Raw genomic sequence first — 22,811 nt, 5'->3', positions numbered from 1 at the left:
CCTAGGAAACATGATCTCATCATTCAATATAACTTTGAAGAGGAAACACATTATTATGCCCAAGGTAATTCATCTTCATCTACAACTACTTCAACTTATAATGCACCATTATAATAACTAATCATCATTTGTCCATATCAAAATATAATCTTTTTTTGGCATGAATTAATAAATTTTAACACATTAGCATATGTGCATGGAACCATTGATATTGCTCATTGTGAATGCACACATGGATGAGAAACCAAATCATGTGGAACGTAAATCAATCAAGTGAACTCTAATTTCAATGTATGTAGATAATGTGGTAGAAAACAAAAGCACATATATAGCTAAAATCTTGAGCACAACATACTTTTGAGTGATCAAATATTACATGACCCTTGATATGCTCTTGCATTAGTTTCTAATTGCATGGTATATGTAGATACATATATTGGTTATGTGCGATCACAAGATGTTGGATTTAGAAGAAAGTGTTCGATGTCAATTTGTAATCCATGTGTAGATATTAGGTTGGTTAACATGTAATGTCCTCTTTTTTTGGAGAGGAATTGATTAATTAATTTAATTAGTTAAGTTGTCCAAAATATTATTATTTTTCATGGATAGCTTAATTAATTACTTTAATTAATAATATTAAGTTAATTATTTATAAAGTTATCAAATAAATTAAAAATTAAAAGATAACTTTATATTTAATTAGTTTAATAAAGTGACTAAATAAATAATATATCATAAAGCCACTTCTAGAAGCTTCTGGATGTTGGGGTGAAAAAGTATATAAGGAGATCAAGTTGAGCTTCAAGGAAGCTAGAATTTGGATTTTAATTTTGATTGGGTTTTTTAGAACCAAGAGGTGTCTCTAGACTTTGGTCTTTGGGAATGAAAACTCTCATAGATAGCATAACTGAGGGAGTGAAAGACCTTCTGAGGGGTTGTAGATGTGAGTGGGAGATAACTCAGTCTTCCACATTGTGCCTAACATCTACATGGTGGTTGGGAAGGACAAATCAGTTCTTTTAGTTGAGTTTCATTGTTGGCCAAGGGCCGATTTTGATAGAATTCAATTTGGAGATCATTAGAACCAATTTTTGGTGTTAGAAGTCTTTCTATTTTCTGAGTTTACATCTCAGACATCTTCAGACTTGTATCAGCTGGTGTGTACCACAATTTTGTGTTCCAAGGGCTCATTTCGATCCATACTTGTATCAGTATTGGGGAGGAGTTAGACGATCTTGGCAAAAGCATTTGGAAAGAGATTTTGTGATGGTTGCAGGTGTCATATCATTCTGAAACAAATCAGACTACAACCTCCATTGGTTTGATTTTGTTGATTGCTCTTTGGATAGGCATCGAACTTGGTATTTGGGAATAGCGCTATGATTGGAGACATAAGGTGATTCCTTTAGGATCAAACTGTAGGTGATTTCAAGAAGATTGGAAGGAGTTTTTAGACATAAATTAGGTATGCTATGGGGGTCGAACAAACCTACTGAACCTCAGATTTTTATTCATAACTCTCGATTCAAGAGGCAGATTTTTGTAGGTATTGGTGCTTTGGATTTGTTTTCCCGAGACAATCATTTTCATTACAAATTTGGCACTGAGGACTACTGGAATTATTGTATACTTCATCTGCATGAGCAACAAGGGCGATTTTCAAGAAGGCCTCGATTTGGGACAAGAGAGATGTGGAGAGACTCGATCTTGCTTGCTTCTGCATCCTTACATCAAGGTGTCTCAACCAAGTTCACTTTGGCATTGATTTCAATGAGTTTTGATGATATTTATGTATGAAGTCATGGCTATCTTTGTACTCAGAAAATTTTGAAACTAGTCGTTCAGAGCCAAGAGTCTTGACCATTGTTTAGTCAATTTGTAATCATTCTATTGTCTTAATGATAAGGGGAAATAGGGTTGCATCCAGATCTTATGTATCACTTAATCATTATCTGAGGTTGCTTGCCAACAGTTTTTTATAATGTCAGCTGCTAGTAAGTGCATCATTATGTGTCTAGTTGGGCGAAGAACACTATAAAATTGTTGTATATGCATTCTTGGTTATCACACTTTCATTTGCACTTTCATTTGCAGACATTTGTAGTTGTTCTTTCATGAGATATATGTGACGGTTCACCTCTACACCCAACCTGGAAAATTCTGAGACACCCTAACAGCATAACACGCAAACTCAGAAACTGCATAACATGCAGATTGGACAAACACCTATCAACAAATATTCCTTGTATTTACTCTGCAAGGGATATTTCATAGAATCACACTTGGTCATGTATGTTAAATTTGTGCCCTAGTTCAATAATCAGATTTGTAACATTTAATTATTTGTTAGCATTTAGTAAATCATAATCAAGTAAATCCAAGAATGAAACAAGACAGCAAGAGACAAACACAAATACCCTAGGAAAACCTCCAAGGAGGAAAAACCTAGCACTAAAGACCCACAGGTCAGATTATGTATTCAATCTTAATTGCACAAATACAATACTTAGCTTGATTCTCCAGATCTGATCCCTTTTAGTATATCAGATCTGCCCTTCTAAATACACCAAGTCTGCACCAAAATGCCTTATATCCTCTTGGACAAGTTTGCACAATCCTCTTCTATATTTCGCACATTTAGTTGCAGAGCTAGTCACTGATTGCATAAGAGATGAATCGATTGATTGTGTTTGCAATTTAACTTTATTTATATGAGTCCTTAACCCATATACCCCAAGTCGGCCTTAATTAGTGTGGCGTGGAGGTATAGGGCCAGACTTGTCTTGGGGGCACGTTACCCCTTTAAGATGGGACCCAGTCTTATATGGGTTTGGATGTTGCCTTAAGGCAATCCGAACCCATCTTACCTAGTTATAAACAACAATGTAAGCTATACAATGTAAATGCACATGTGGATGAAGAATCAAATTTTGTGGAGCATAAACCTAAAAGGTAAACTCTAAATTAAATATATGTAGATAATATGATATTAAAACATCCACCAACCAATCTTCACATGCACCCAACAAATCTACACATATAATCCAATCAAATAAAAAAACAAAATCACACATAATTAAAACCTTATCCATAACATATTTTGAATCATCAAATATTGCATGACCCTTGATATACTCATGCATAAGTTTCCAATTGCATGGTATATGTCTACGATGACAAGATGTTGAATTTACAAGAAAGTGTTCAATGTCAATTGTAATCTACAAGTGGATATTATATTGGTTAACATCACACTTGGTACCATATAAGCTATATTATTGTAAGCTATATGGTCAAACTGATGGTCAAACATTTGTAAGGGCTCCAACATGGAATGGCTTAAACCACACACACTAAGCTTACACTTCTAGGCTTAAAAGTGTTAAAGCACTCAGAGTTGACTCACATTTTCTAGGCTTAATATGGAATAGCTTAAACCGCACACACTAAGCTTACACTTCTAGGCTTAAAAATCTTAAAACACTCAGAGTTGACTGACAATTCTAGGCTTAATATGTTGCTTAATGTATGTGGTCACACTAAGTATACACTTCTAGACTAAAAATTGTTAAACACTCAGAATTGACTAGCATTCTCTAAACTTAATATATTACTTAATGTGTAGTTTAAAGCTGACCCTGAAATATCCAGCACAACCAGCTTCTGTCTTTTAACATCACATTTGGTGATGCAATGTTGACAGTATGGTCTTAGAAAACATGTGAAACCACTCGTGCTCAAGTTTATTTATCTTCAAATGCCTTGCCTTAAGCTATGCTTAAAGCAGGACAGAATGCTTAGATCAAACATATGATATCTAACTTTAGATAGATAGTGATACTTGTTCGTTTTCCTTCTGTTGATCAGAATCGTTGCTGCAACTCCTGGAGTGTCTCACCAGCCTTGCACAAAGAAGAAAATAAAAAAAATCAAGCAGACCAAGGCCTGCAAAAAACCAATAAAAATACTCGAGACGTCCATCATTTAGGTTTTCATTCAGCCTAGCATTTCTTCTGTTCCCACCAGTGGCATTGTGCACAACTGTAATAACAACACTGCTGAGAAACGAACCTATGCCCATGCCACTCCAGTACAACGCCACGGCAGTACTTCTCATGCTCGTGGGAAACTGCACATACAAGAATTCCACCATACCAACGCCACAAAAGGCCTCAGCCAGGCCTAGCAGAGAATACTGTGGTGCCAGCCAAAACACAGAGATGGGTTTCCCACTATTTTTACGCTTGATTTCTACCAGTCCTGCTACCACCATGGTGATCACTGAGATGAAAATGCCTGTTCCGATCCTTTCAATTAAGGTAATGCCTTCACTTCTGTTTGTTAAGCTGCGGAAAAATGGTATTATGAGTTTGTCATAGATGGGCAGCCAAATGGATATGGTTAAGAGGACAAAGGCGCTAATAGAGGCTATTGGCATTTTGAAATGGGGGCCCAGATTTAAGTTCATAATCATTGCCTGGTATACCATGTATGTGCTAGCGCTGCCCCCCAAGATGATGGAGACTGATATTACTGTGCTCCAGATGGGTAATATTCTTATCACTGATTTGAGCTCTTCTATTTTCTGAACTGGGCAGAGCTTCCATGGATTGGGCATGGAGCCGGGCTCCATATAATCTTCTCTACTGATTATGGCTGCCTTGTTGAAAAACCTGCGGATAAGAAACAGCTTCCTTTTAAGGTAAGAAACAGCTTCCTTTTAAGGTAAAAAATATTGTGAATGGTGTTCTTTTTAGATTAGATTGTAGTAAAAAAAATATTGTGAATGGTGTTCTTTTTAGATTAGATTGTAGTTAAAAAAATATTGTAAATGGTGTTCTTTTTAGATTAAATTGTGTAAGAATTTATTTGTATCAAACGTTTGGGATCATATTTCATGATCTATTATCAAAATAAAAGAAAATTATAAGAACAAAAGATTTTGTTTCTGTGAATTTCTGGATTTGATTTTGTGATCTTTTTTGTATCAACGTTTTGGATCACACTCTGTGATCCATCATCAGGATGAAAGTAGAGAGCACTCATTTTCTCCTTATGCTCTCCAATTTCATTCTGATAATGGATCAAAGAATGTGATCCGAAACGTTGATGCAAAAAAGCTCACACGATCAAATCCCCTTGTGCTCTCTACTTTCATCCTGATGATGAATCACAGAATATGATCCGAAACATTGACACAATCAAATCCAGAAGCTCACAGAAACATACTAATAAATTGTGAAACTTTACTTCTTTCAAATTAGATTAGAACTAAAGAGCAAATAAATTGTAGGAAAGAAAATACATACTTGAAGATATCTGTTGAAAAGAGTTTCAGATCAACTTTTTCTTTATCTAGAGGCACGTCATATAATTCTCTTGAATCAGAAGGCAAAACCAGGTTTCTCTTTCTAATAGATGCAACAATCACTTGAAGATACCCAGTGAAGGCACTGCCTTGTGGACTGACCATGACATAATACTTGGTTCCAAGCGAGAAAAGGACAGTGGATATAATCATGAGTATAGTAGCCACACCGAATCCCCATTTCCAGCTAACATTACTTTGTAGATAAACAACAAAGGTCATGCCCAGCATGATAGACACAGTAGCTCCACAATAATACCAATTGAAGAAGCTTTGCTGATTTTTCCTATCCTCCTCATCTTTGCTGTCAAATTGTTCTGCACCGAAGGCTATGGAAGATGACTGCACCCCACCTGTGCCCACAACCGTTAATGTCAGAAATATATAAAGCAGTGCAAGGCCATATCCAGTTCCCCTTATTCGTTCTATATCTGCAGACATGATTGTCACAAGTACCATTGCCTGCATCAACCAATTCTATGAGAAGTCTTTTTCGACAATTTGTAAAAACAATCCTGCTAACATTAACCTATGATTCCAATTTTTCTGAAGTAGAATGGTTGATCTAATGCTAATTATAATAGATTATTTCACAGTTAATGCTTACTTGAAAGATCATAAATCAAATGAAGGAAGTAGTAGAGGGTGGTCGTATTATTCTACGATTTGTTAGAGAGGGCTAATTGAACTAGAGGACATGACAATGGAGATTGTTTTAATTTTAGCATCCTTCTTCTATTCTTCAAAGTGGATGATAGCCATTGGATGCCTATGCATGCATGTACAAGGTTGCAACTTTTCTCTTTTAAAGTGTTTTACGTGTTTGTGTGTTGGAAATAATCCCGAGTACCTCCCCACCCAACCTCTCTTGTCTCAAGTCTTTCGTATGCACATCATATCTCTCAGCATTGAAGACAAGCAATGAAAGCAGATTTTAGAACAGCCTTTTATAGCTCACAAGTTACATCATTACAAACTGCTCCTTCAGCTACAGAGCTGGACTCAAAAGAATGCAAACAAAATACAACACTAAAATAATTTCATACTAAATTCTGATTGCATACGGTAGAGAGAGAACACTAAAATATTATATTTCATACTACCCACAAAATGTGTGAGACTGTTGATGTGATTGGAGAGATGAGAAGAGATCAAATCAGAACATGCTAAAATCTGCTTTAGATGTTTTTCTTAAATGCTAAGAAATTTTCCTATAAATGGGGATACAAAGATGGGTAGTTGGGATTATTTATAATATCATTTCTTAATCATAACTATCAATTTCAATTTCAATTTCTTGATCAAACAATAAGAACCCCTATCTTTTTTGCACTTATATTTTCAGTTTGTGTGATTTGTCATTTTATCAAACATTTGGCTTTTTTTTCTCCTTTTTTTTTTTAAAGTTTAGAGTTTGTGTTTGATATTTGTTCTCAATGCCAAACCATAGATAAATACATATAAATGATAAACAATAACATGAGAAACAAATGATAAAGGACCACACCATAAATTCTTCAAATTGAACAAGTAATTTCTTCGATCAACCAAGCATGCTTGAAAGAGAGCTATTGAATCTCTTTTATAACTCTCTCAAGAGGGTCAATTCACTCACCTTGACAATGTGGGATAAATAATATTACTCCCTTTTAACAACTTATACCTCCATGTGTTATAAGATAAAAGGGATCTCTTTTAATTAAATATTTCCCACAACTATAGGCTCAACATTAATAAAGAAATATTAAAATTTAACTTTATAAATTAACTTTATTAATGCACAATAAATCATATCAATGATAAAAAAAACTTTCTATCGATAATAATCACTTACCATCGACATGTTACTGCCATTGGGGGGTCCCAACAAGCCCAGAATGACTTACGATAAATAGTAAGTATGCCCAACCTCTAAACACCTCAGAAAGATCTGCAACTAAAACTGCCTAGGCCAAATGGCCTCTAAGTTCCTTTAATGTCTTGGTTAGCCTACGGGACCATGGGGAAATAGGCTAATGATAAATCATACTATGCACGCTAGAAAGGGGACATTACACCAACCTAGGAAATCTTATGATTCTATTAGGATGCTTTGGTCATGAGCTTTGGCCCTCTTGGTTACCAGTCCATCATAGATTCAAGTGTGAAATACTTATTTTTCCTCAACACCTCCCATTGAGTCACAATGTAGGTGCTTGGGGATCCTAGTGGGCTCTTAATGGGATTTGCTAGCCTTAAACATGCTTATACAAATTTAGAATGCAATTGCAAACAATTTATTTTCATCTTTTGAACTACAAACTTTAAAAATTCAATCTTTTGCACAACTTTTCATTCTCTCAACTTGGACATTTACCCATGCAACCTCAAACACTCTTCCCCCACCTGATCTATCATATACTCTATATCCTTCATTTACAAGCAAATCTCTCAGCGTTTAGAAAAATATCTAAAGAATATTTTGGTAGGATTCACATCTCTCCAATCACATCAATAATCTCACACATTTTGGGCACTGTGTGAAATATAATAGTCTCTCTCTCTCTCTCTCTCTCTCTCTCTCTCTCTCTCTCTCTCTCTCTCTCTCTCTCTCTCTCTCTCTCTCTCTCTCTCTCTCTCTCTCTCTCTCTCTCTCTCTCTCTCTCTATTGTATGCAATCAGCATTCTATATTTTTTTTCTTTCTATTTTGTATGCATTCTTTGGAGTCTAGCTTTGCAAAGCTAAAGGAGTAGTTTGTAATGATGTAACTTGTGAGTTGTAATAGGTTGTTAAAAGCACTAGAATGTAATGGTGTTTTATGGAAGAGCTACAACCCATATTGTTTTTTTCATTTTGAATAATATAAGTTTCAAGTTTATTTTCCTTCTCTGTTGAGCCTTTGTTTAAAACAAATGGTAGTAGAGCATATCCTCTATATCCTCCATTTATAGGAAAATATCTCTACATTTAAGAAAAACATCTAAAGCGGATCTTGGTAGGATTTGATTTGATTTCTTCCCATCTCTCGAATCACATCAATAGTCTCACATATTTTCTGGGTAATGTGAAATATATAATTTTAGTGCTCTCTCTCTCTCTCTCTCTCTCTCTCTCTCTCTCTCTCTCTCTCTCTCTCTCTCTCTCTCTCTCTCTCTCTCTCTCTCTCTCTCTCTCTCTCTCTCTCACACACACACACACACACAACATTCTATATAATCTTTTCCTTCGTATTTTGTATGCACTCTTTGGAGTTCAGGTCCGCAAAGTTGGAGGAGTAGTTTGTAATGATGTAACTTGTGAGTTGTAAGAGGTTGTTAAAAGTACCGGAATATAATAGCGTTTCATGAAAGAGCTACAACTCATATTGTTCATGTTCTGTCTCATTTCGAATAATATAAGTTTCAAGTCTATTTCCTTTTTTTGTTTCTCCCGTGTTTACCTTCATTTGGTATCATAGCCTAAGGCTCATTAGCAGAGTTTTGCTTTGTCAAATCCTAGTGTGTTTCTTTGTTGTGTTAAATTGCTACGGCCATGGATTGGGTAGTATAGAGTCGAGGGTTAATTAGTTTTCTAGAAGGTTTACGGAGATCTAAGGATCCATTGCACATGAGTTTGTAGCTATGAGAAGACAAGGAGAAATTGTTGTTTCTTGCTAGTAAGAAGTTGTAGAAAAGGAAGATTAATTTTTTTGAATGTCAAAGTGCAAAAAAAGTTGCAAAATAAAGGAAAAGCCAAAAATCATGGACTTTGTGAAGTCATTGTCCAAGGAGGAAGTTCCAAATCAAGGTTGTGTCACTGCATTTACTAGAAGCAAAGAATGTTGTTGTTAAAAAGATCAAGCATAATGGGATCGCATTGTTATTGTGGAAGCCACTAAGGGAAAAAAAATTGATATATACAAATATATTGAACATTTAAAGTAAATTTTACTTTCATCTCTATTTTATTTGTGTGTGGGGGAAAAAGCGAGACTAGGTTATCATGCCCTAACCCTACCTTTTGTCACACATTACGGAATACGAAAGAGCCTAGAGGTATCACACAATTGGCTACTTCTTTTTGTGAAAGAGAGAGCCATGGGCTACCTATTAGGGTTTCTATTCCCTTGTTGAAATTGTAAGATCAAGTAATGCAAGTTCAAACCCTAATCCCAAAATGCAAGTATGAACTAATAACAAGATTACAGAATTGAGATTAATCAATGAACAGCTGTAAATACAAGGATGAAATAAGAATGCAGATGTGTACCCGGAGTCAAAATCGGACTGAAAATGTGCGGGACGGGGGCGCGGGCGCCACTGTCCTGAAAACTGCACCGGAAACTGTCGTTCTGCACTCTGAAACACTGTCGGAAAGCTGTCTGAAAGCTGTTTGTTCGGAGGACCAGGGCGCCCAGCGCCTCTGTCCCAGGGACCAGGGTGCCCAGTGCCCCTGTCCCAGTCTTCTGCTCTGCAATTTGATACAGAGTGTTGTCTCGACCTGTTCTCTCCGGATCTGTATCCTGTGGCGTCGTCCGAGTCCCGAACCTGCACTTATATCTGAGAAATGGGATGGGCGGCTATATAGGGTTTTACCTTAGTCAAACCCCCGCTTTAGTGATTTCCACCTCCACGAATAGCCAAGTTGTTTTGTAAAATGTATTGTGTGTGCAGACCTAGTGTGTGTGCAAGGTCCTAAAATGCAAGATAGCAAACTAGAGCAACCTAGAAAGTAAACCCTAATTGCTTGCAAATGATAATGTAAATGCTCTAAATTAAGATGCAAAGTGATCTAAAGCATGAATGAAGGATTTATTGAAGCTTTATGCAAAGACATGAAAACAACATGAAATCATACCCAACCCTCAAGGGAGAGGTACAAGCCAATCTTCAGTCGGTAATCTCCTATTGTTCTTCAATGTCTTCCAAGCCCTAAATGGATGAATGGAATTGATAAATGCTTGGTAGAGGGGTGTTGTAAGATGTTGAAGTCTTCAAAGATCTGCTCTTTCGCTGCATATGAGGTTCCTGGAAACAAAAATCCGATCCTTTCAAATGAAGAAAGAGAGCTCTTATGTATGAAACCCTAGGTCGCAATTTCGTCTTTTGGCCGACCTAGAGATCGAATATCCCGCCAATTTCTTGGGGTTAAGCTTTATTTTATGATTGGATCGTGCTCCTAAAATTTCGGGAAAAATGTCTGGGACCGTGTGCACTCCAGGCGCCACGGTCCCAACAACTTTTCACCAAATTTTCAGGGCCGTCAGATATGATGATTTTAGAGAGAATCCCGAAGTTACAGGTGATTTCGAGATGTTTTGACCCCCGAAATTGAGCCCCCAAGTTCAGAATAGGGCCTAATTAGGGTTTTTGATTAAGTGATGTATTGGAGGGATAAAATGAAAGGGGCACGCTTTAATGAAAGGGCCCAACTTTGTGATGTGGAAGATGATGAAATAGAACCTTTAGACCTAATTAATTTGATTAATTAAGTGCTAAAGGGGAAATGAAATGCAAATGCAACTGCGCCAAGGCGGGTGCTAAAGTAGGTGTTAAATTGTACCGCTTTAGCAAGTGCGTACAATTTATGACGTTACATTTAGCCCCCACTTTAGCGGTCATATGAGTACTACGTGCATATGCAAGCTAAAGTACAGAAAAGTAAACATCATTTGAAAAAAGGATATATCCATAAGTTGTCGGACGAAGCCCCCAGCGGTATCTGCAGTACACAGTTAGGAACCGCACCCTACAAAACACACGTTAGATCACAAAAATCACCTAATGCTTACTAAGGAGAGTGATGAAATTTGTGAGTAGCTGTATGCCCCCCCCTGTTTCGACTTGCTTATTAGGGAGGTGAAACAGGGTAGCATGTTTACTAACGACAAATTGTGTAAGAGAGTATTGATGAGGGATGTTCACTGAAAAGGCTTCATCAGAGCACTTTTTGGAACATCCCGAGAGTAGGGCAATGAAAATACGATTCCTACGCAACAAACGGTTCGAAAATTGCATCTCCCAAACTCAAGTTATGATGAAATGAGTGAAAGAGGAAAATTAGGGTTTTGAAAGTAAAGGTAAAGGAATGAACGTATATACCTTGAAAGAGACATTTGCATTTGTCACTTTGTTGGTTCTGAGTACTGTTCATTGCAACGGAGCCCACATAACCATCATCATGCCTTCACGATGACCGGAGTGTCCCACGAGGATTGAGATCATGCGACAGGCCACGATCGACGACGAGCCACTGGACGAGGTGAGTTGACTAAACTTTGACTTTTGATTTTCTACATTTTGACTTTTTTGTGATCGTTTGTGGGCCCTGAAGGCTGACCCAGGCCCCACCCAGGGTGCCATGGTCCCTGTGGGGCGCCCTAGTCCCCCCAGGGCACCATGGTCCCTGACAGGGCGCCATGGTCCCCTCAGGGCACCATGGTCCCTGACAGGGCACCATGGTCCCAACCAGGGCGCCATGGTCCCTGATAGGGCACCATGGTCCCAATCAGGGCTTGGCATACAATGTTCGACAGTTTGCATGAGCGATTTTGATGATCGAGTACTGATTATGGTTATGTTTTTGTGTTGCAGGGCCTTCCATACATGAGAGAGCATACAGCGGGACATATTCTTCGCAGTTTGCGAGATCAGATTCTGCGGCTTACTCAAGCAGAGAGAGACACATTGTCGATAGTAGGATTATGGTATGTGATCCTCATGCCAGCCATTCGGTTCCATCCTGCAATGTTGATGGCATTGATGGAGTGATGGGATCCTGACACATGCACATTTCATCTTCCAGTAGGGGAGCTGACGGTTACACTCGAGGATGTGTACCGTATACTTCGTCTTCCTATCAGAGGAGCGACTATTACATATGCGACCGATCGGTCAGAGGAGGATCATCAGAGGGAGCAGGTATATTGCATAGGGAGAGTCATGCCGAGCGAGACGAGAGGTCGCATCATGGTCAGCTGGCTCTTACATCCTACAGGGGAGGTACCCCTTCTGAGACGCCTTATGATCGCCATCATAGCACTAGCCGTCTGCCCTAATGGGCGAGGCATGCACATACATGGGGGTCTCACATGGTGCATCAGAGCGATGGAGAGACACAGGAGAGTGTATGCTTGGGGTCGGAGTATGCTTGCACATCTCTATCACGACCTTGAGGAGTATGTATTTGGACAAGGTTGCAGTTTGATGACATGCACACTTCTACAGGTATGGATTTTAGAGCACTTCACATGCACCAGGCCTGTTGGCTTTTCGCTGAGTATGGCTAGCGAGCGACCTAGGGTGTTTGCTTATCCACTTACCAGCGAGTGGAGATTTGGAGATCTGTTATATTGGAGAGTGATTTTTGATAGACTGGCAGCCGAGGTGACAGTGTGGAGACCTTACCTGCGGATGCACAGATGGGATGGGATGGAGAGACAGTTAGCATGCTTACAGAGGAACCGCCTACTGCAGGGACGATATTCACACATCATAGTCCCTTTCTACTTTGACCGAGTACGGAGGCAGTTCGGGCTAGAGCAGTGTGTTCCAGCCGATGTGCCCATCTATACTCGACACTCACGGGTCCTTCCCAAACCTAGAGCAGTAGCGAGACCGATGATAGATGACATCGAGACTACAGATATAGAGGGATCTAATCAGGATGTAGTCACTGATTATTCTGCAGAGCCTGGAGCACAGCGCAGGTATGTCTCATGGTTTATGAGATCATATCCAGGTCCTATCTTTCCACCGGATCACCCGACAGGCCATCCAGGCCCATGGAGACATGGAGACCGAGATGAGGACCAGGGATCTAGGTCAGAGGAGCCAGAGGAGGGAGAGGGTCATGAGGAGGCAGGAGATCCTGATCCACCTACAGGCGATTAGCCCAGCGCCGAGGAGGAGGAGAACACAGATAGAGATGAGGACGAAGAGGAGAGAACTGATGATGAGGAGAACGAGGATGCAGATGAGGATGAGGATGCAGATGAGGATAGAGATGATGAGGAGGAGTCAGATGCAGCTCCTCACCATTCAGGGGATGATACCATAGCTCTGGATCCTCCTCTTATTCCCCGACAGGGGGAACATGAGGCGATACGGAGACCCGTTCCTAGTACCGTCTAGCCTACACCCATCGTGCACAGATTAGTTGAGCGAGGGGAGCCTAGTAGATCCCAATCACAGATGCTACCGTATCATGATCCCTACTAGCGTGAGGGAGACCCAGGTATAGTAGGTTTAAATTGATTATTAATGTTTTGATGATATAGAATGGTACTAATACAAAAATCTATTCTACTGCCACAGCTAATGTGCAGGAGTGGCATTCCTTGATTCAGCAGGCAGTGACAGACATTTCCACGATAGCACAGATCCCCAGTTCCTCATAGATTGCCTATAGGCCTCAGGGGAACGCGGGTCGGCATGAGGACTTGTTTTCCCCATTCCGAGTTTAGGTAGACATATGGAGGGAGAGAGAGAGAGAGTCCTATCAGAGGACCTTCAGCGGGTGCGGCGAGATCTAGCAGCAGCTCAGGCTGAGGCTACCACCTATCGCGCGATCCTTATGGATAGGGGTCGTAGGAGTTCCTCTCGGAGTCACTCATGGTCTGTATCTTGCTACACACCCATGGGTCCACCTTCACGGCCAGATCAAGAGGGAGCGTCCAGTCGACACTCTCCAGCCACTAGTCCTAGGGATAGGAGATGATTTTATGATGTAGGAGAGGTCACATTTTGGATGTATAGTGACCTATATTTGTATACGATCCACATATATATATGTATATATACATGCTTCTCTTTTGTCTCAAATGTGTTATCTTTAATGCTTAAAACAATGTATATTTTTCTTTGATTAAATCTAATACATTTGGTAAATGTACATGTATGTTCAGAATTTAATTTCCATGTGATTGATTTCTCAATGCTCCATGATTAAATTGATACATGTGTGACTTAATTAAATATTTAATCAAGTACTACATTGATGATAGGGAAGAAATATGCATTAAGTCTAAGAATCATATAACTAACGTGATTTAATTTTGAACTTAAACACAACATGATACGATTCTACTTAACACATAAAGACACTGTATAATATGCTAGCATAATGGAAATGTAAATCTTTTACAACTTACATAAATGAATTCAAGACAGACTATGAAGTAAGGAAACACGCTTGTCAAGAACGAAGCAATATAGATTAAAAATCATAACATTTAATTCTATTTTGCTCTAATTAGGAGATACTAACATATTACCCAATGTTGAAGAACTGAAAAGAAGATAAATAAGGAATGAAGAATTAAGCATAATATCTACGCAAGTGCATAGCATTTATAGGTTCTTTAAGAGGCGTACCGTCTACATCCGCTATTTTGTAAGCACCTGATCCATAATCCTCAATAACGATATATGGTCCAAGCCAATTAGGACTGAATTTTCCCTTTTCTGCAGGTAAGGCATTCACATTGCGCTGATTCTCATAGAGGACTAAGTCACCTATTGAGAAGGAACGTTGAATAACCTTATCATTATAGCTTCATTGTAGAGTTTTGTGATACGCTTGAATATGCTCAAGAGCGTTTATACGCTGTTCATCAAGCATCTCAAGCTGTTGAAGTCGTTGTTCTCTATAAGAGTCATCATCTACTATACCTTTGAGAGAAACCCTAAGTGATGGAATCTCTAACTCTAAAGGCATAATAGCATCAGCACCATAAACAAGATTATAAGGAGTAGTTCCTGTAGCAATTTGTACACTCGTTCGGTAGGCCCAAAGAGCATAGATTAGCTGATTACTCCAATCCTTACCATGCTTATTCACGGTTTTGCAAAGAATTTGTTCAATTATCTTATTGGATGATTCGGCTTGACCATTTGACTGAGGATAGTACGGTGTAGAAAATCGATGTTTGATATGATACTTCTTGAGGAATTTCTTCATGTCCTTGTTCTTAAATGATGTCCCATTATCTGAGATTATAGTAGAAGGTATCCCGAATCAAGAAATGATGTTTTCTAGAAGAAATTGACAAATCACTTCAGCAGTGGTAGAGCGAAGGGGAATAGCTTCTACCCACTTCGTAAAGTAATCTGTTGCGGTTATAATGAAGGTGTGTCCTTGAGATGAAGGAGGAGAGATCTTACAAATGAGATCCAAACCCCATGCGGAAAAAGGCCAAGAAGCTACTTGAGAACGGAGTTCTTGGGCAGGAGCATGAATCAAATTATTATGTTGTTGACATTGATGACATTTCTTAACAAACGAAAAAGAATCCTTCTGCATAGTTTGCCAATAGTATCCCATACGAAGCAATCTATGAACCAAGGATTTGCCTCCAAAATGCCCCCCACAGGCACCTGAATGCACCTCTTCAAGAGCAATGGGGATTTCTGATTTGTTAAGACAGCGAAGGAGAAGACCATCATAACCCCTTCGGTAAAGGACATTAGAAAGAATGATATATCTAGTAGACAACTTACGGATTCTAGCCCTAGTGTTTCTATTAGCAGAATCAGGAAAGGTACCATCGGTCAAATATCTTACGATATGCAAGTACCATTCATCTGAGTCTATAAAGTCACAACATGTTACCAGACTAGGATCATCTACAATAGCTGGAGAAATAAGGTTGTGAATAACAAATTTAAGATCAACCACAGGGTCCTCTAAAGATACAAGAGAAGCCACACATGCCATTGCATCCGCATGTCGATTATCTTTTCGAGGAACAGGTTCCATGGTATAAGAATCAAATTTTTGTAATAAAGAGATGGCAAGGTCTTTATATTGTGATAATTTGTCTTGTTTTGCTTGATATATTCCTGTTACTTGTCTTATAATCAATTGCGAATCTCCATAGATATGTATGTGTTTTATGTTCAGAGCTAAGGCTGCTTTTATTCCCGCTATAAGAGCCTCATACTCAGCAATGTTATTGGTACACAGGAAATTTAGACGATAGGATAAGGGAATGGGTTTCTTTGTAGGAGAAATCATAACAACACCTGCCCCCGATCCCGTACGACACTTAGAGCCATCAAAGTATAACTCCCAAGTTTCATCTTTCTCTATAGAAAGAATGAAGTCGTCAGGAAAAGACTCAGGGTTAGGGAAGGAGAAAGGTGAAGGGGCCTCAGCCAGGTGATCGGTCAACGCTTGCCCTTTAATTGCTATTTGTGAAACAAATTTAAGGTCAAATTCAGTTAACATCATAACCCACTTAGCTAGGCGTCCTGATAAATTAGTTTTAGAGAAAAGATGCTTCAACGGATCAAACTTTACCATGACGTGGACTTCTGAGTTTAAGAGATAATGTCTCAATTTCTGAGTCGCAAACACCAAGGCCAAGCATTGTCTTTTTATCGCAGAATATCGGGTCTCATAATCGAGTAAGGTACGACTTATGTAATAAACCGGACATTCTTTACCATCTTTATCATGTTGTGCCAATAATGCTGCACGAGCATGAGAGGACGCAGCCGTATAAAGAAGGAAGGGTTTAGAAGGTTCAGTCGGTCGAAGGATAGGAGGATTAGTTAAATACATTTTTAAATCTTCAAATGCTTGCTGACAATCCTCATTCCATTGAAAAGTGATATTCTTTTTGAGAAGTTGAGTGAAAGGAAAAGTACGATCCGCAAGTTGAGATACAAACCTACGAATAGCTTGAATCTTTCCTTGTAAGCTTTTAAGTTGAGACACATTTCTAGGAGGTGGCATGTTGACAATAGCATCTATTTTCTTGGTGTCCACCTCAATCCCACGATGCGAAACTATGAATCCTAATAGTTTTCCACTATCCACACCAAAAACACATTTTCGGGGATTCAAGCGCATGTGATATTTACGAATCCTTTCAAAGATTTGACAAAGGATTTTAATATGATCCATGCGAAGAAAGGATTTGGCTAAAATGTCATCAACATAATCCTCTAAAATCTTATGCATATAATCATGAAAGATAAGGGTCATCGCTCGTTGATAAGTTGCACCGGCATTTTTAAGTCCAAAAGGCATCATTATCCAACAAAACGTACCCCAAGGAGTAGTGAAAGCGATTTTGAATTGATCTTGAGGGTTAATAAAAATTTGATTGTATCCTGAAAAACCATCCATGAAGGATAACAAGGCATGTCCTGCCGTAGAATCAACTATCATGTCAATGTTTGGAAGAGGAAAATCATCTTTTAAAGAAGCCTTATTTAGATCTCGAAAGTCGGTACACATTCTTATTTTGTTATCTGGTTTAGCCACAGCGACAATATTTGAAATCCATGGGGAATAGTCAATAGGGCGGATAAATCCAGCCTCCAATAACTTTTCAATCTCAGCCTTAACAAGCAAAGCTACCTTAGGATTCATTTTTCAAATCTTTTGTTTCACGGGCTTAGCATCAGGAACTAAGACAATGTTATGAGTAACAATCTTAGGATCTATACCAGGCATGTCAGAGTATGTCCAAGCAAAGATCTCGGGGAATTCATGCAATAAATCTTCATATTGTTTTTGTTCCTCTCCATCCAAACATTTTCCAATTTTAAGAACTTTCTCTTCATTGCAAGGATCCATCTTAACATTAGTGGTGTCACTTATGAGAAGATTACTTTGTTGAGGAGTATCCTTTAGCTGAGGGAATTCTTTCACAATCTCATCGTTATCCGTCTCTTTTCCAAAATAGGCTTCAGTGTTCAAACAATAAGGGAGTCCCCTATTGTGATGATAACGAGGAAGAGTGTCATAAGCTCCTAAAAATTCAGCTAAAGCATCATCGGTAGGGAAAACGTCAAAAGCACAAGCACACGAAGGATCCCCATCAATGTACTCAGGGTGTTGCATTGATAGAGAGGTAGAAATAACATTAACACTAATGCATGGTCTTTTAGAAGCTTTAGTGCGCTTGCAGGGATTATAGCCAAGTCCAAAGGCATAACTGTGAAAATTAGTCTCTAGAGGAACTTTTATCCCTTGTTCATGAACACCGCAACCATTTCCATGATACCCATGCTTAGCAAAAATGCGAAAACCACGACCATAACGATCAGCCATTTCAAGAAGAGAAGGTGGTTTTTTATAAGACAAAGAATCAAACTCTTCATAATTAGAGGTGTGAGGAGAAGAAGTTTGAGAAGCGGCCACAAAATTATTACTCATAGGTTCGGGTAAGATTGATTGATTTTTAGCTTCTTCCTTCTTTTCAACTTTAAGCTCTCTAGAAGGAACCTTATATTCTCCTACAAAGGTGGGATTAAAATCAAGAGATCCCCAATCGTCTTCTTCGAGGATTTTCCCAAGATCAAAATCCTTCTTATGTGTAGTTTCAAGTCAAGAAGAGTCTTCTTCAGGAGTTCCAGACTCATCCGAAGAATTTTGATCATCGGAGAGCGAGGATTCACCGATAGGTATCTTAAAAGAGTCATCACTAGATGAGGACGGCTTAGAAGAACCCCCCTTGGAAGTAGATGTTTGCAAACAAGCTTGATAATTAGTATCACCTATCAAGGTATATGTCTTATTGTTATAAATAAATTTAACTTGTCTATGCAATGTAGAGGGGACAGCTTGCATACTGTGAATCCAAGGTCTCCCTAGTAGCAAGTTGTACGTTAGATTTCCCGACATAACATGGATAGGTGTAGGCAAAGTAACAGGCCCAACTGTGATGGGTAAGGTGATAGTACCTAATGAAGTTTTAGCCACATTATCAAAGCCTCGAATAGGACAAGAGTCCGGCTCAATTAAGGATGTATCCACATTCATCTTATGCAAAAGATTAATGCTACACACATTAAGACCAGAGCCATTATCTACTAGTGTTCGCCTTATAGCAGTGTCTTTCATGATAACCACAATCATCAAGGGATCATATTGATGTTGGATTTCACTAGTAGGCAACTCATCTTGGGTAAACACAATTTGAGCTTTAGGATTCATCACAGAGTTAACCAAAGATGCTATATTACTAGATGTATTCGGTGGAGGAACATTCAAATCTTTCAAGGCATCTTGTAACATTCCATGATGAGCGGAAGAAGTTTGAATCAAATCCCAAAGGGATATCTTAGCAGGGGTAGCTTTAAGTTGTTCTATGAGATCATATTCTTTGCCAAGAACTTGCGAAATACGGGGAGCTTGTGGAAGAATCAGTTGAGGATTCGGAAGAGAAACTGGGATAACAGGAGGAGGACTAGGCTGCCTATTATTTCTGGTATGATAAGTATGGGCAACCGCATGATAACTCTCTCTAGTTATTTGCTTGGCATAATTATAAGGACTTATAGGTTTTCTTCCTTGCACAGTGATGATTGGTTTATTCGGAGTACGAAAGGAATCATGATCATACCCTCCTTGGACAGTAAGGAGAGGTGACTTAGGAACTTGAAAGGTGGGAGAAGGATAAGCTCCTTGGACTTCAAAGAGAGGCTTTTTATGCTCATTCAAGTTTATCATGTTAACTAATTTAGAAGTCTTGTTCTTGTTTAAAGATTTCGATAAAGCCACAAAGTCATCAAGAGCATCATCCAACAAAGCATGATCATATCTATTAAAAGGTTTGTCTTTTGATTCAAAAGGAGACATCTCCTCATAGAGGAGATTGTTGAAAACAACCATGTTACTAGATTTAGTGGAAGAGTTGATAGGAATGTACCCTTGAGAGGACTCATTCAACTTATCTTTCTCATCACAACGAAATGGCATAGTAACAAGGTTTATGAGTTTTTGGTAAAATGAAGGTTTGGCATCTTTAGGGTTCAAAAACTCATCTAAAGCTTCATCTAATTCATCTTGGCTATACTCATAATAATCATCATAAGCATGAACATTTTGCAAATAAAAGTCTAACATTTTGAAATAAAAAGTGCATGAAATTTAAACACACAATGCAAAGAAACACACTTTTTTTTTTTTTTTCTTTTTTCTTTTTAATGAAAATGAAATGAAAACACACTAAATCTAGATCTAGATCTAATAGATGCAATGCAAGAAGAAGCAATGATAGGTTCACGTCGGGTTCACCAAAATGTGTGGGGGAAAAAGAGAGACTAGGTTATCATGCCCTAACCCTACCTTTTGTCACACATTACGGAATACGAAAGAGCCTAGAGGTATCACACAATTGGCTACTTCTTTTTGTGAAAGAGAGAGCCACAGGCTACCTATTAGGGTTTCTATTCCCTTGTTGAAATTGTAAGATCAAGTAATGCAAGTTCAAACCCTAATCCCAAAATGCAAGTATGAACTAATAACAAGATTGCAGAATTGAGATTAATCAATGAACAGCTGTAAATACAAGGATAAAAATAAGAATGCAGATGTGTACTCGGAGTCAAAATCGGACTGAAAATGTGCGGGATGGGGGCGCGGGTGCCACTGTCCTGAAAACTGCACCGGAAACTGTCGTTCTGCACTCTGAAACACTATTGGAAAGTTGTCTGAAAGCTATCTGTCCGGAGGACCAGGGCGCCCAGCGCCTCTGTCCCAGGGACCAGGGCGCCCAGCGCCCCTGTCCTGGCAGGACCAGGGTGCCCAGCCCCAGTCCCAGTCTTCTGCTCTGCAATTTGATACAGAGTGCTGTCTCGACCTGTTCTCTCTGGATCTATATCCTACGGCGTCGTCCGAGTCTCGAACCTGCACTTATATCTGAGAAATGGGATGGGCGGCTATATAGGGTTTTGCCTTAGTCAAACCCCTGCTTTGGTGATTTCCACCTCCACGAATAGCCAAGTTGTTTTGTAAAATGTATTGTGTGTGCAGACCTAGTGTGTGTGCAAGGTCCTAAAATGCAAGAAAGCAAACTAGAGCAACCTAGAAAGTAAACCCTAATTGCTTGCAAATGATAATGTAAATGCTCTAAATTAAGATGCAAAGTGATCTAAAGCATGAATGAATGATATATTGAAGCTTTATGCAAAGACATGAAAACAACATGAAATCATACCTAACCCTCAAGGGAGAGGTACAAGCCAATCTTCAGTCGGTAATCTCCTATTGTTCTTCAATGTCTTCCAAGCCCTAAATGGATGAATGGAATTGATAAATGCTTGGTAGAGGGGTGTTGTAAGATGTTGAAGTCTTCAAAGATCTGCTCTTTCGCTACATATGAGGTTCCTGGAAACAAAAATCCGATCCTTTCAAATGAAGAAAGAGAGCTCTTATGTATGAAACCCTAGGTCGCAATTTCGTCTTTTGGCCGACCTAGAGATTGAATATCCCACCAATTTCTTGGGGTTAAGCTTTATTTTATGATTGGATCGTGCTCCTAAAATTTCGAGAAAAATGTCCGGGACCGTGTGCACTCCGGGCCCCACGGTCCCGACAACTTTTCACCAAATTTTCAGGGCCGTCAGATATGATGATTTTAGAGAGAATCCCGAAGTTACAAGTGATTTCGAGATGTTTTGACCCCCGAAATCGAGCCCCCAAGTTCAGAATAGGGCCTAATTAGGGTTTTTGATTAAGTGATGTATTGGAGGGATAAAATGAAAGGGGCACGCTTTAATGAAAGGGCATGACTTTGTGATGTGGAAGATGATGAAATAGAACCTTTAGACCTAATTAATTTGATTAATTAAGTGCTAAAGGGGAAATGAAATGCAAATGCAACTGCGCCAAGGCGGGTGCTAAACTAGGTGTTAAATTGTACCGCTTTAGCAAGTGCGTACAATTTATGACGTTACAATTTGTTCTTTGTTTTTAATTGTTTTCATCATCCATCTCTCTCTATCATTATGTACTTGCATTTTTTATTTATGTTGCTTAAATTTTACTTTTTATTTTAATTCTTTTAATAGTTCATCCTATGGTCTTTAGGCTCTAGGCTTTCATATGGAAAGATCAAGGGGTAAGGGCCTAGAGCTCCCTTACATTTTTCTTTTAAGTATTCTATTCAAGATGATGAGGGTATGATTTCTATTTATGTAAATGTTCTTAAATTTCTCATTTATGCTATGTATAAAGATAGATCTAAAGAAAATATTGATAATTATCTCTAATCTAATGTTTTAAAAAAATAGTGAGGCTTGTCCTATTTTGATTACTAATCTTGAGGTTATAGCTAATGATCTTCTTTATTTATTAGGGCATGCTTTGATCTTTAAATTTATGACATTTAAAGCCACATTTCCCTTTCTCGACAATCAAGTGCTTTGTACTTAGCAACTAAAGGAGGATATCCAGAGATTATTTTAGTGTTAAATGGTTTCTTCTTTGTGGTATAAATTCCAAAATGGACTTTAAAATTTATAATTTTAAGGACCTTATTTTCATAATCAAGTAGATTTTTCATTAAACCTTATCATGTGAGATTTGATCCTATTGAAGAGCACATATCTAAAATTTTGGTTTGTTTTCACCTTCTTCATATTTCAATGGAATTCTAGAGACTAGATATCTTATATTTTATTAAGGTTTCCTTTAGAAAACCTTTAGGCCCTTCTTATCACATGCTAGAGAGAAAGGGAATTT

The 22,811-nt window shown here is 38.6% G+C and overlaps 1 protein-coding gene across 1 annotated transcript in view; it reads right to left on the bottom strand.

Annotated features, from left to right (window-relative positions):
- Window positions 1-3,249: 3,249 nt before the first annotated feature.
- The window catches only part of LOC131053742 (protein NRT1/ PTR FAMILY 2.13), a 57,104-nt gene continuing 37,542 nt past the window's right edge, over window positions 3,250-22,811 (bottom strand). The window contains exons 3-4 of the mRNA XM_059207591.1: window positions 5,313-5,833; window positions 3,250-4,676 (exon numbers count right to left, since the gene is read on the bottom strand). Coding sequence (XP_059063574.1) covers window positions 3,827-4,676; window positions 5,313-5,833 — 1,371 coding nt within the window. The 3' untranslated portion in view covers window positions 3,250-3,826. The remainder of the gene's footprint in view (window positions 4,677-5,312; window positions 5,834-22,811) is intronic.

Source organism: Cryptomeria japonica, chromosome 6, assembly GCF_030272615.1.
Source record: "Cryptomeria japonica chromosome 6, Sugi_1.0, whole genome shotgun sequence".
NCBI classification, from domain to species: domain Eukaryota; kingdom Viridiplantae; phylum Streptophyta; class Pinopsida; order Cupressales; family Cupressaceae; genus Cryptomeria; species Cryptomeria japonica.
The sequence above is the reverse complement of the archived record's forward strand: the minus strand, read 5'-3'. Positions and strand labels throughout refer to the sequence as shown.